The 14,763-nt window shown below is 39.8% G+C and overlaps 1 protein-coding gene across 1 annotated transcript; it reads right to left on the bottom strand.

Annotated features, from left to right (window-relative positions):
- Positions 1 to 9,024: 9,024 nt before the first annotated feature.
- LOC149827104 (axial regulator YABBY 5-like) lies at positions 9,025 to 12,372 on the bottom strand. The gene is made up of 7 exons (XM_090020223.1): positions 12,292 to 12,372; positions 12,047 to 12,178; positions 11,709 to 11,814; positions 11,395 to 11,443; positions 10,811 to 10,886; positions 10,626 to 10,721; positions 9,025 to 9,102 (listed from the first exon to the last, which is right to left on the bottom strand). The coding sequence occupies exons 1-7, from the start codon at positions 12,370 to 12,372 to the stop codon at positions 9,025 to 9,027; spliced, it is 618 nt and encodes a 205-aa protein (XP_089876349.1).
- Positions 12,373 to 14,763: the final 2,391 nt, after the last annotated feature.

The raw sequence follows: 14,763 nt of genomic DNA, 5'->3' as shown, positions 1-14,763 counted from the left end.
ATCTCTTCTTGGCTCTATTTTGTTAGAGCATTGGGTTAGATCTGTTGGGAGAATGACAGGTTGGAGTATCCATTAACAGGGCAGGGCATAAATCTCTGGTTTTGTGGTTATAGTTATTGTGATTTGTTATACAGTGAAAGGGATCAGCCTACATATTGGAACTTTTGACGTGGAAACAGTGGGTATCTTGTTGCCAAACAACAAGTAGGCAACTGATTTGTTTATTCTGAGCTATTTTGCATAAACTTGTAGAAAAAAACAGTTTTCTTGATACTTAAATAGTGATTTTTGCATATTGTCGGTGGACAAAGAAATCTTGAGGACATGGGTTCCACTGCTGCTGTACGTGCCACCTAACTGTCAATCAGCAACCGATTGTCTCGCCTAAAAGGCAGCTTCAATCCCATATCCTGATACCGCTCCACTCTTCAGATATCTCAAGCCCAACATCAAAGAAACAACAATCAGCAAATACTGTAGAGAAGCATTGCTTTCTTCTTTTTTTCCATATGTGACGCTGTATATCCGATATGTGCAGCTACAGTGGAACGAGCCAGCACGCAAAATGAGTTTTTGCTCTTTAGAAGCGGTTGTGGACCGTCCGCTAAACGTCTCAGTTCTGCCGGACCTTCAGCAGCAGTTGAAAACCATCACTAACGCCCAAAGGGATGCACCCGGCATTAATAAAATGCTTTTTAGCGGCGGTCCAGAACTGAAGGGTGTTTTGAGCGTTTTTTTATGTTGTTTTCAGCATTTTTTGCAGGAAAAACGCTGAGCGTCAATGATTTTTCTTTTAATGATGATGGATAAAACACAAGCTTTTAGAACCGCTTGTTGGAACTTGCATTTATATTGCCTTTTTTTTTCTAGGATCCTCTAGTGTAAAACCCTCATGGTGTCCCTTGCCTTGCCTGATAGATAAGTCTCCCCTTCACTTAAGCACTAGAGCCAGGGGTGCCATCACTAGATTCCAACACTGGAGACCCAGGAAGCTGTGAACAATCCTCTCTGCTCTGTGGTGGGCTTTAAGAATGAGTTAATTGGTGAATATTGATCCTCAACCTTTTTATAAGCTGGGACATAGCTCCTGTTGAGACTCTTTGGTGGAGATAATGCAACTCAAATGATCCAGCTACCACATTTGCTCATGTGGTTGGTCCAGAATTACGTGTATCTCTAATCCTCAGGTCTCAAATCCAAGTTTGAGATCTGAACAACACTGTAAAAAAAAACATGCCAAGTTGGAAATTTCTTCCACATACAAAAAAGCATGCCGGCAAGCAATGCCGACACAGTTGTACCATCAAGTCTTTTGATTTAGAGAGCAGATCTGTCCATGGTACCTTGGATGCCATCCATCATCAAGATGAACGCCACCCAAGAGTTGTCAAAAAGGACGGTTCGTCCCAGAAAAAAATTGGATGTTGTGAACGGCTGAAGTTTGTCCATGGTTTTTGGGTGCCGTTAATTTTGATGATTGACGGCATCCAAAGAACCTTGGACTGTTTTCTGTCCAAGGTCCCTTGGACATGATCTGCTCTCTTTGATCAAAACCAAAGAAATGAACTCAATGCTGGCCATTCTTGGTCATCTTTCCCAAGACAGAAACGGGTTTTAGATGATTGTGTTAGATGAAATGGTTTGCCTTTTTGCATGATATACCTTGGTATAGCTGGTTCTAACATGGCCCAACTAGTACCAAATCATGTCTTTGAGAGAATTGTAGTTCCACCTGAAGCTTGATTCCCAGGCACTCATCCTTTCCACTTGCAAAGAGTGATTTTAAGTACACTCTATGGGGACTGGAGGAGATGTTTTCATTGCTAAGTTTGCAAGTTTATATATATATTAGAGGTGTCAACGGGTCAGGTTTACCCGGACCCGACCTGAACCAAACCGTATAAGGTCCAGGTGATAAATAAGAAGACCCGATTAAGACCCAGGTTCAGACCTGAAGGTCCGATTAATACATGCACCCGGGTATAGTTTGTGAAATTTTATACTAGAATCGGGCCCGGCCCGAGTTCCAATTAAGACCTGCAAATTTTCAATGTAAAAATGATAAAAAAAATATTGTTTTGCCGGGTATGATCCGGGCCTGGATATTTATTTCTCTTCAAACGGCTAACCATCCACATCATGTATAACCTGCCTCTCACTTCAATCCACCGAGAGAGAGAGAGAGAGAGAGAGAGAGAGAGAGAGAGAGAGAGATCTACCTTCCCCCAATTAGGTGATAGAAAGCTGAAAGACTCCATTGTTGTCTATGATATTAGAGAGAGAGAGAGAGAGAGAAATACATTACCACAATTAGGTGATAGAAAGCTGGTTGTTGTGTATGATATTAGGAACCTCAGCAAAGCTGGTCCCACATCCAACCACCTAAGCACGTGCCAGGGCGCGACCTAACGCTCAACCAAGTTACAGGAGCACCTGACCAACACTTGACACGTGTAAAGGGCTCTCAATACCTTTTTAGACCACAGCTGGCTTGTAGGGAAGGTGGGCCCCAGTGGGGAGAGCTAGGGTTAAGGTTTGAGGGTGTGCTCTAAGTGGCCATATAGCACTTGCCATGATGAGGGTAGGGATCTCTTATCCCCAACAATGGATGAGGTGAATCCACTAGTGTGGATATCCTTGCACTTATGGCCTTTCACTTGGATACCATCGGATAACAAGAGGCCCCCAAAAGTCTTAGTATAAGTAAAGTTGTGAAATAAAATATATCCTCCCTTTTGTTTCTTGCTCCCCTTTTCCTCTTTGATCGTTTTGTCCGCTTTAGGCAACAAAGAATGTGCCAAGATAGCCATCTCCCATGTTTGCATTGCCACCCTCATACCTACATCAGGATGGTAATAGACTATAGAGCAAAAACTGTCACATGCTTTAGACCTTGGAATATTTTACTTTTTTTTTTTTAAGGAAACCTTCGATTAGAAAACTATCTATGATTGTTCTTTTTCATTTTTATATTCTTTGGTATTGATGTTTGCGTTGCTTGTGCATGTTCATAGGTTCAACACCTGATTGAGTGGTGCTTGATCCTTCGAATGAGCAGGGATGACTGCGTTGAAGCACTTGCTGAACATGCAAGCATACAACCCTTGGTCACTTCGACAGGTTAAATACAATCATCTCTAGCCCTCTCTTTTGTTGAGAATTGTTATATGCCATCTCTCTCTCTCATGGGGGTGATCCATGTCATTGCTTTAATTGGTTATTATTATGTATTATTTTTTTTTAGAGTTTCCTTTCTATAGGAGCTTCTTAAGACAATACACTTTCAACTATTGCTTCCATGCATCAGGAAAATAGCAAAACTTGCTTGGACAGCCTTAGCAGCTTAAAGACTTCCATGCAGTACATGTCTTTAACAACCATTCCTTGATGTTATCGTTCAAAAATGTTTGAATGCATTTCGAGCAACTGTAATTGATACCTATAAGAAAAAGATATATTTCATGAGACCACATCGGTGAATTGCACCTCATTTTTTTTTAACAATCAATTGCACCCACTGTTGAAGTAACTTTTTTAAAGATATTCCCTGAAGCGTTCACTAGAACTCATCAAAGTTGTTGTTGTTCGATGCCTGTGCAGTGTGGAAAGAGCTCTTGAAAGAAAACCGGGAATTCTTCCAAGCTTACTTCCGAGCTACTTCTCCAAGGTCATTCACATTTGATTTGGATTTTGGAAATTTTTTAATTTGTTGAAAAAATACAACAAAATAATGGTTTATTTAACAGGTTGAGAATGATTAAATGATTGTGAACAACTTATTCATCTGCAATATCGAGTTTCTTGCATCTTTTTTTCCTAAGTAATAGAAAGAAATTTATTAATAGATCAGAAGAATTAGGCCTAGATTCTAGAAATCAACTAGGATGATAATGTTTCTTGTTCAATTTATATATCCTAGAAAGCATGTCTAGTTGCTTTAGATTGATTTAGGAAAACATGCTCAACTTCGACATTCATGGGGAAAGAAATTATTCATGGCACAAAATATTTAATTATTTTCTTTCTTTTTTCTCCTGAAAAGAAAGTCTACTAGTGGAGGACAGCAAATTTAAGGAAGATAGACAAAAAGAAAAATTGTAGAACAAAGCATAGATCCCGATCAAATATGAGCCAAGTTGCAAGTTCTAAACAAAAGATCCTCGTAGAACTTGACACAACATTGACCACGCTATTTTCTTCATGATGAATGTGCATGATAGAAACCTTATCAAGCTGAGCAACACGAAAAATGATATTATCCTATATATCACATATGATGTGCACCGCGCATCTTATGTTGATCCTAGACATCCAATGCGATCCTGGCCGCCCACATCTTCACCTCTTCGTACTGTCTAATTAGCCATTCAGATGCATTTGGTTGGACGGCTAGGATTGTTATATGATATGCATCATTATGTGTGGTAGGGTAAGATCGATTTTTTGAGTGCACATTGCAAGACATTCATCCAACTGAGCTCATAGTTTCTCTGACACATTGTACTATAGTTATCAGGAAATAAAGTGGTTACAAAAAGTGATGCGTGAAGCGAAAGTGAGACTCATAAAGTAGTATGAAGCAGAAAGTGGGATACGGTTGTGAAGCGATTATGCAAGTGCATGAATAATGAGAAGAAAACACATAGAAAGCAACATGAAGAGTGGGCAAAAGCAAATAAAAAATGACAAAGTATAAAATAAAATAAATCAACGTGCAAGCTAGTTATAAAAAAGCATCATTTTCTAATATGAAAAAAATTAAGAAGTGATGGGGAAGCGAGTGGTAACAAAAAGCCAGAGAGAAACTTTAAGAAAGCAAGAGAATAGATTTGATAAATGAGGAAGAAAAGAGCTTCCTAATAAAGAGAATAGAGTTTCTCATACTTTGGAATCAGGTTTTCCCAAAGCTTCCCCTTCTTTTGAGGAAGCCAGGAGTTTTCTGCTTCCAAAGGACGCTTGTGGGGGAAGTAAGCTTCCCCATGTAACAGGTCGGTAACTATGCATTGTACACATTCTACACCACTCGTACCAACAATATATGAATATCACATATATAATGATAGCTTGGTCATGTTCTCACTAACATTAATCAAGTTCAATGCATGTATTCATAAAGTCCCACTTCAATAATGTTGGATGTCTTGTCATATTCTAAAAGCTGGAATAAAATTCCATGTAACAGTAACTATGCATTGTACACATTCTACACCACTCGTACCAATAATATATGAATATCACATATATAATGATAGCTTGGTCATGTTCTCACTAACATTAATCAAGTTCAATGCATGTATTCATAAAGTCCCACATGTCTTGTCATATTCTAAAAGCTGGAATAAAATTCAATGCATTTTCCCCCATGTTACTGTTTTTATTTCTTTGACATAGATTTGCAATGGTATATACGTGCTTTATGATGTTGACTAACCCCTTGTTATAGTGTATTTCTCAGATAGGCCACTTCACAGGACATCTAAGTTCCGAAGAAGGTGATTGTATCACTGAGCAAATCATTTGTGTTGATGGCTCATAGGAGCCCATATATGTGTATAGAGTGTTGACGATATTGAGAGTGCAGTACTTTCATTTGTTTAATCTTGGTAATGTTTCATGCTGACCTGTTGCAACTAAATAGTTACTTAGCCTTATAATATGACCTGAATGCAAATCAGGTTGGACATGAAAAAAGTGAATATGGAAAATCCTGTGCTATGATGAAAGTATGTAATTTCTCAACGCATGTTGAGAACCATCAAAATCAATAAAAGGCAAGCATGTACTTGATTATTATGTCCGACTCAGACTGGTTCTGACATATATATTACAGCTGGGTGCAGTAAGAAGCTATGGAATTTACTTCTGCACTTTGAACCTGGACTTCAGCCAAGTTCTACCAGTTCACATATTCTCATATAAGAAACCCGATTCTCATTAGTGAGAAGCTCACATCCGCCTAGTTTAGGAAATCGATTTTCTTTTGGTTTCTCAATGTTTTCTCCCACCCTTCTTGTCACTTCTCATTCACAATTTTTAAGTTTTTCATATTAAAAAATAATAATAAAATTTTTATAACAAACTTACGTGATAGTTTTGTATGGTTTTATATTTGTGCTTATGTCATTTTTTATTTACTCTCACCCATGCTTGATATTGCTTTTTATGTGTTTCCTCTACCATGCTTTGGATGAACCAAATTGCTGACTGAAAAGTGAAACGGTTGGGATGCTTTCATTCCACAAGGTTTTGGTTGAGTATCTTCGTACCGTTCATCTTTTATGATGGATTGATATGATGTTCCTTGGGCCAGAACTGTTCACCTAATCATTTCCTGACATATCATGCATCATTAATACCATCAACGATGTGATGAACCGCCCATCTTGAGATGGACGCACGAGAAAAGACAGCATAAGAGATCGGTGTCATATTATTCATAACCAATCATCAGTTACATTCCATCCCCACCACACATCTCACTTGGGAACTGTGCGAGTGAGAGGGATATGCGGTGGGGAGGGATTGGTTTATATGCAATATGATCTGATCCGCTCAGAAAATGGGAATTGAAAGGTGCGGCAATCTGTCACCTTCCATTATTTCTCAATTATGCAAAGGCAACTTGCTTAGGTTGTTTCCTTTGCTTGAATTTAGGGGTTGGCAGAGCCCACATTGAGGCAGTTGCCTACCCAGCGCCCCCACCGGTCCCCCCTGTATCATTATATGGCAATGGCACATGTGACATAATACGGTTTGCCCCGATTTAAAAATATTTGCCTTTTTCTAACTTGTTAATATGCTGTGGCAAATTTTTTTTTTTAAATCATGACTACCCATTGGATGTCAATGGTTCGGGTTTGGGTCGGATATCCTACCGACACAAATCTGTTTACTCGGGTTTGGTAAGATATTATACATCCAAATTTACAATCGGGTTGGATTCAGTATTAAATTGTTGGATCCGGACTCGGGTTGGGTTTCAAATGAGAATCCTAGTGGATGATTATTAGTAGGTTATATTAGGGGTGCCAATGGATTGGGTTTGACCTGGATTCGACCCATACCAAACACTATAGGGTCAAGGTTTGGTGATAATTAAATAAGAAGGTCTGATTACAATTCAGCTCAGACCCAAAGGGTCTGATTAATACATGGAGCCAGATATGGTTTGTAAAATTTCATACCAGACCCCGGGCCTGACCTGTACCAAACAATATAGGGTCAAGGTTTGGTGATAAATAAGAAGGTCTGATTACAATCCGGCTCGGACCCAGAGGGTCTGATTAACATATGGTGCTAGATATGGTTTGTGAAATTTCATACCAGACCCGGGCCCGACCTGAGTTCCGACTAAGATTCACAAATTTTCAATGTAAAAAGGATAAAAAATATTATTTTACCCGGTACGGACCAGGTCTGGCTCATGTAATCTTTATAGGATTCGGGTATGGGTTTTTTATGGTGAGTCTGATTGGATCCAAGTCCAGACCTGGTATTAGTAACTCAAATCAGATCTGGATCTGGACCAAACCCTACCCGTTGACACCCCTAGGTCATATATGGATGCAAAGTTGCAAATCAACGTATTTAAAACGCATTTTTCCAAGATATAAAACTTTTCAGTTTTGTTAAATGCAATACATGCTTTGAAAAAGGCTTAAAAAAAGTTGGGCTCATGCGTTTCCAATGTAAGTGCAATAAAGGTAAAAAAACAATTTTTTTATAAAAAAACTTGCACCGCGTGTCATCTGCATTCTTCTGTATAACTCAACGAATGTGTAATACGTGCATGGAGCCGTTGGATTTTAAAATTTTCAAATCCTAATTTGGGTTGGATTTGGTTTCTAACTTTCTTTTCGGATTCGGTTTGACAGATCTAAACCCAATCCGATTGAAAGAAATCCAATTAGTCGGGTGTGGTATAAGCAACATCTAAACCCAATCCGACCAGTTTCCATCCCTAACTACCACATATCCATTATCCAACATATTTATCTTTATGACAAAGTTTCTCACTCAATCGAGTAATCGGGTGAGTGAAGCCCTTAACGGAGTCCACCAGTGAAAGACACCCATGCACTCGGTGGGAATCGAACATGGGATGAAGGGGGTCAGCATATTCACCCCAGGCCTTCTACCACTTGGGCAACCCGAGCCCGAGCAAGTGTGTTAGAAGCAAATTTATCCTCTACACAACCTTGTAATGCACCGGATCAAATCCCACTGGCGCACAGGTGTATCGGTAGCTTTCAGAGGTGGATCAGCTAGCTCTTGAACCGTTTGATTCCAACACATGGGTGGGTTTTTATAAAGTTCAAAAATTCAACGGTAAAAAATCTTTGTAAGTTTTCGAGGCTCCAAACATCATTTTTTCATCAGAAACACATGATCCAAGTGTGGATTCTTAGTAAATCAACCATGCCCAACACATTTATAGGTCCGGAACCACATATAAAGTACCAAAGAAGCTGAAAAACCCATTTAGCTAGCGCCAAATGGGTTTAGCACGGACCCATTTTCGTTGTATATATCCAGCTCGATCCATTATGTCCATTGCTTGCCTTCCCCAAGGCAAAGTTCCTGGCTCTGTCACTGGCTTGAATGAAGCGTATAGTGAGCCGAGACCGGGCACTTCCTTGCTAGTCCAGACTCATTGACCGCCCCTTGACAAAAAAAAGGGTTGTGTAAGGGTATTTTTGTCATTTTGTACATCGATGCCGCGGTTTAGTTTTATCTTTATTTAGTTGATTAAGATGAGATCTAAAACTAAGATTACAATCAAAATAAAAAAAAAAGTAGGCAACATTGTCCTTTGGCTCTTGAAAAAAAAAAAAAACGAAGGGCAGCCTTGCTGGCCATCAAAAGCCCATACACATTGTCTACATCAAGTAACCAAAGAGGCCATGCAGGGTGCCAAATAACTCACCGTCTGGAGTAGTCAAAGCTCAAATTCGTCAGATCATAAATCTGACCGTCTTCCTCTTCATTGACCTAAAGATCAGGTGGTATTTGGTCATTCAAGTTTCATTCAAAGGGTGTTTTTGTCAAGAAAGATTGCCTGGATGCCTTCCTTTGTTGGAAAATTTGTTTTCCTTCCTTGACCTGAAATTCAACAAAACAAAAGAATGATAAAAAAAAAAAGTCATTCCCTAAGCAAATTAGCCAAGTGCTTGTATAACTTGTAACATAGACCTTCAAGCGTTGATGTCCAAGAATCAAGATCATTGCTGAGCAGGCAACTCATGCAAATAAATGATAACCATCAGATTTTGAAGATGGATGGCCATCCCGTCTCCTTTAAGATGCCAAATCGGTTTCACTCATCCCCAAAGTTATCCCTATCTTCATACCTTTCTTTGTGATTTCATTGATGCAAATTGTTTTGATCAAATCTGACTCCATAGATGTGATCTACATTATTCATTTAACAAAGATGGGCACTCAAATCGCCAAAATCCACAAAATCCAAGTTGCATGCAAGATTTTTTGACGATTAAAAAGATCAACGGTTGACAATACAAAAAAAAAATACCATCCAAGGGTCCAATCTTATTAAATTGATCATGTTGATCCAAGGCTTGCTTGGACAAGTCAGACTGTGTGGTTATGGGGACCAACTTGGTTGGTCAAGCTTGCTCTGCACTAACTACATTTGCATCACATCGGTTCATGACCTAACCTGGTGACCTTATTGGACCCATCAGGTTGGTCTGAGATCCGGTCTTATCATCGGTTCTTACTCAGTTGACTTGGTCAAATAGACTAAGCGTTGAAAGCATCATGCTAACATAGGTTAGCTATGCCGCGCGCGTGGCCAGTGAGGTGGTTGTGAAAACATTGAGATGATCAAACTCTGCTGGCACAAGTGTGTGTTCGTATCTTTCAAAGGTGGTCCAAGTATCCATTAAGTGGCCGGGTTTTCGGCGAGGGTTCCTTGTCATTAAAAAAAAAGAAGTGCTTAGTTATCCAGGTTTTCATCAACAATTGACTGTGCCTTGATCAACTTGCTAGGTCATGGACCTGAGTTACTCGTTGTGAATTGGAATTGTGGCCTAGAAGACTCGGTCAAGTGCACGCTTGGGAAAGTCAATCAGAACTGAAGTGTGTAGTCTAGTCTTTGATCATGTAACTGTTTATTGATTTGCTAACTCACAGATAAGTTAGTAGACATCAGACCAGCCCAGCCCAGCCCAGCCTGACTTAGGGCCCGATAAGCCCGATTCAAATCTCCCCCCCTGAAGCCCGATCCAATTTTTGCCAGGTTCGTGCAAGGTCTGGGTCTTATCGGGCTGAGTTCCAGGTGGGTTAGGTTGGGTCCTTTCAACCTGACCAATGAACTGGTCCACCCAGGCTGGGCTCCATTGAGATTCCATTTTATCTCTACTCGAAAGCTGGCACCTTTACTAGCCGGGTCGGGTCGGGCCAGGTCAGATGCTTATCAAGATTCAAGCTGCACAAGCAGCCAAACTTGGCCCATCTCGGGTCCGGTACCTGAACATGAGGAGTGTGTGCTAAACTGCTAATACCAAATATTCAATGCAACTAGTATAGCAAGGAGCTAAATTAAAGGGGCATTTCTATTTGTAGTGTAAATTTAATCTTAGGCAATATTGGCATTGTCTCACCTCATGGTCAACATGCTTATCCTTGCCTTTGCTGCCCTGTTTCTGACTGCAGCTTTCCGCATCTGTTTTATGCTGAATTCGAGGGAAGTGTGCCCACTGCAACATAACTCATGCCAAGTTAAAAGCAAGGCCAAAATTGGCAGTGATACATTGGATGCTCTAGAATGTCTTGCAAATTTTCTTACATTTTTAGCAGCTGTGCTAAATGCCTCTCTGTGGGTGATGTTGGGCTCACTGGACTTGAGCCTCTGGATCTCTTCCCTGTGAGTTTAACCCCTTGTCAGCCACCTTTTTGGTTAGCTGCATTTGCATGCCTACGAGTGTGTGTGTGTGTGTGTGTGTGTGTGTGTGCTATGATTTATATCTGTATCTAAGTATCCGTATTTTGCATGTTTGCATGTGTGTGTGTGTTGATTAGCATGTATACATGTGTATGAGTTCGGCACATGTTGGAAACAGGTGCATTGAGCATGCCTGAATGCTGAACACCAGAGGGGTGCTCAACTGCTCATGTATCTCAAGTGAACCGGCCAAACGCTAAGCTTGAAATGGTGCAGCTTAGAACCAAGTGGGCCCGTACTTAAGGTAGGAACATGACCCCACAAAAAGTACATAAAAATATCAGGTATATATATATATATATATATATATATATATATATATATATATATATTGAGAGAGTCAGGTATATTATTAGAAATGAAGCTTTGTGGATGTGATTATTGGTCTAATATTTTCCTTAAGAGGCAATAAGCAATGAAACTGTTACTTTATGAAACGATTGTAAGCAGATGGTGCTCTGTGTCTCTTCTCTGGAGCTGCATGATATCAGATAACAAAGAAAATAATTAAGACTACTTATAATGGAATACTTGAACTACTTGGGATCCAGGGATCTCTTAACTGATTCCTTATGTGCCCCAGCCAATCACATGCAGCATTTTGGGTGGGGCCTAGATTCGATTGCTGTGGGGCTCATGCAATTGCTGTTATGTGATTGGTTGGTGGCACACAAGGTATCAGTTAAGAGATCTCAAGATACCCTCTATGATATTTTCTTTTCTTCTTTTGCATTTTGCTTACGTTTATTGACCGTAAACGCAGGTTTTCTTTCTTCCTCATAGAGTGATGCCAAGAAGGTATTGTCACCGGCCTTGATAGGTGCATCTCTGCATGTTTCGTGTGTTTGCTACATACATGAAATCAAATTAATTTATTTATTCAAGGGTATAAAAAGAAAACTTTAATAGTTTAGCAGCTATATATATAACATGAAAGATAATGAAGATAATAGAAAACGTTACCCTAAAATTATTCGTAACAACAAAAACTGTATGATGATTGATATTTCTTTAAACTATAGTTAGATGAAGAAAATGTACTTAAAAAGAACTGAAGAGATTGCGAAGGCTTAATCATACCTCGTTGCTGAGAGAAGCAAGAAGGTGAAGAGGAACAAAAGAAGCTTTCAGCATGTTTACGGAGAAAAGGTTGCTGCAATGGCCACATCTTACAGGTACCACTCTCAGGAGGCTACTACATGGGACACTTACCTATACAAACAGCAAACAACCCCTTATCATTATTATGAGAGTTCTATGCAAGAGAGAGAGAGAGAGAGAGAGAGAGAGAGAGAGAGAGAGAGAGAGAGAGAGAGAGAGAGAACCAGCAAGATGGTATCACAGAAACTGCATTGTACGTAGCAGAATTGCTCCGAGACATCAAGAATTTGAGTGCAAGAAGACATAGCGTGTCAAAAGAATGGCACACAGACTACAGAACCTTTGAGAAGTTATTTTGTTTCACTGAACACATGAATAGGTTGTCCTAAGAAGGGGAATATATAGGTGGAATGACCTGCTGAGGGCCATTTTGGTCATTGGATGAGTCAAAGGACAAGGCTGTCATTTGTTTGGAATCTGGGGCAACTGTGGGACTTGAAGTGGCATGAATGAGTTGAGATCAGGTGCTAAAAGTAACAACACATGTTCCCCATATATAGCGGGGGTCTTTCTTTCAATGCAAAAATTCCAAAAGTAGCCTAAGACACTAAAAATGTGCCTGGATTGGGAGGGTCAGATTCTTATGTGAAAAATGACACAGTGTTCACTTGTTTCATTGGTTATTTTCTCATTATAACTCCACTGACAGCCAAACTCTCTCTCTCTCTCTCTCTCTCTCTCTGTGTGTGTGTGTGTGTGTTTTGATGCGTTTAGCCTTCTTTGAAAACAATGCTTCATCATGTAGTTTTACTAGTTTTCCCATTTAAGTCGCTAAGACATTATGCATATATTGTTCAAACTTTTAAGTTCTCTTTGACGCACCTAGCCCTCTTTAGAAACAGTTCGGTTCCACTCATCCCCTATGTCATCCCCCATCTTCGTACCTTCTTAAATCTTAATCTTATGATTCTAGTTGTATTGACCAAATATGAGCTTATAGATGGATTCAGCATGGTCGATTTAAAAAGAATAGACCCTTAGATTGTATTTTTAAATGAAAAAAAATATGATTTTTTAAATTATAAAATTTTATGTTTTTTCAACCATTGATTTTGAATCATCAAAAAATCCTGCAAATAAGTCAGATTTTGGCAATTTAAATGTCAATCTTCACTAAATGAATGATGTAGAGCACATTTATGGAATCCGATTTGATCAACACAACTTGCATCAATGAAATCTCAAGGAGGGTTATGAAACTAGGGATGACATAGGGGATGGGCGAAAGCAGATCCAGTGTTCGGGTGAAAAGATCAGGTGCAATATGATTGCACAAATATTTATGCATTAAGCACCTGATCACCCTTAATCTTGGGGACAGGGCCTGTAAGTTGTGATGCCAAGGCCTGATGAAGGGCAATCAGGCGCTTAATGCACAAATTTTGTGCCATGTGATTGCACCCGATCGGGACTCAGTGATGGGGGACGCGTACAGCCACGTATGGCTTCCCCCTCCCCCACCTAAAGGGGTGCCCAAGAGGGGGCCGGGACTCAGTGTACTGTCCCCACTTATAAATGGGAAAGGGCGAACACTCGTATGAGGGTTCAGCCCGAACACACAACAACGTCTGGTGACGTGCCTTCTTTGAAAACAATGCTTCATTAATTATGTAGTTTTACCATTTAAGCCATGAACAAGTTATTTATTATTTAATCTTACAAGCAAATAAAACTCTCTCTCTCTCTCTCTCTCTCTCTCTCTCTCTCAAAGTGGCAGGCATTTAACTAATAGAGCAACAGTGTGAGGGAAACACATTTCTTCATTGTACCAGGTGAAGCGGCAGAGACAGAGGGCAACAGGAGAGGTCAGGTCATTTTTCTTTTTTAGGAGAGAGAGAAGTTAGTAGAAGCATCGGAGGGAAGAAATGAAATCCATTCTTGGCTCACCTGCCAATTGTTTTGTCTTTCCTGCAGAGTGCTAAATAATAGACCAACCTCGAAACACTTTGTCTCCCTTATAGATTCCCCTGCGTAGAACATGCATGCATAGCGCCCACTGACTCGCACTCCCATTCACACATTCACCTTTTATGTGTTGCTTCACCTGTTTTACTGTCAAAAGAAAACCCCAAGTATGGTAAATGTTAAAGCTTGCATTGTATGCATGAATATGAGAGAGAGTATGTGTGTGTGTGTGTAAAATCAAGCTATTAATGCAATGTAGCAGCGCGCCATTGTGAAGAAATGGTTTTCAAATTCATCAATGCCATCAAACATGCATTTTCCACAGATAGAGACAGGCTGGGGGTTGTCTTAATTTCTATTTGCTACCGTTATAGTTTGATGGTTTAATTGCATATCTTTGAAAAAGAAAGCGATGGCGGTTCACAATAATGCTCACCAACCAAAAGATTGTGATAGTTTTGGTACAAAAATCCTTAGGATGATGCTTATACACTTTAATCTCCTTCATGTGAAGTATCAGAGGGCCTAGATGCAGATGTTTTAGGGAGAGAAGATCCTGATTCAACTGAAGAGCTATGGATTATGATTTTTTTTTTACGACAACAATATGTCATATTCTGTTTCAAAGGGACACACTATTCGGGTCTCGTGTCTAGGGGCCATGATGTAGGAGGGGAAGAGAAGACCCAGGTATATAAAGATCCATTTAGATTCATTTTAGATTTTAGATT

The sequence above is a fragment of the Nuphar pumila genome, chromosome 10 (genome assembly GCF_984573655.1).
Source record: "Nuphar pumila chromosome 10, dmNupPumi1.hap1.1, whole genome shotgun sequence".
NCBI classification, from domain to species: domain Eukaryota; kingdom Viridiplantae; phylum Streptophyta; class Magnoliopsida; order Nymphaeales; family Nymphaeaceae; genus Nuphar; species Nuphar pumila.
Note: the sequence above shows the minus strand (reverse complement) of the source record. Positions and strands in the feature narration are given on the sequence as shown.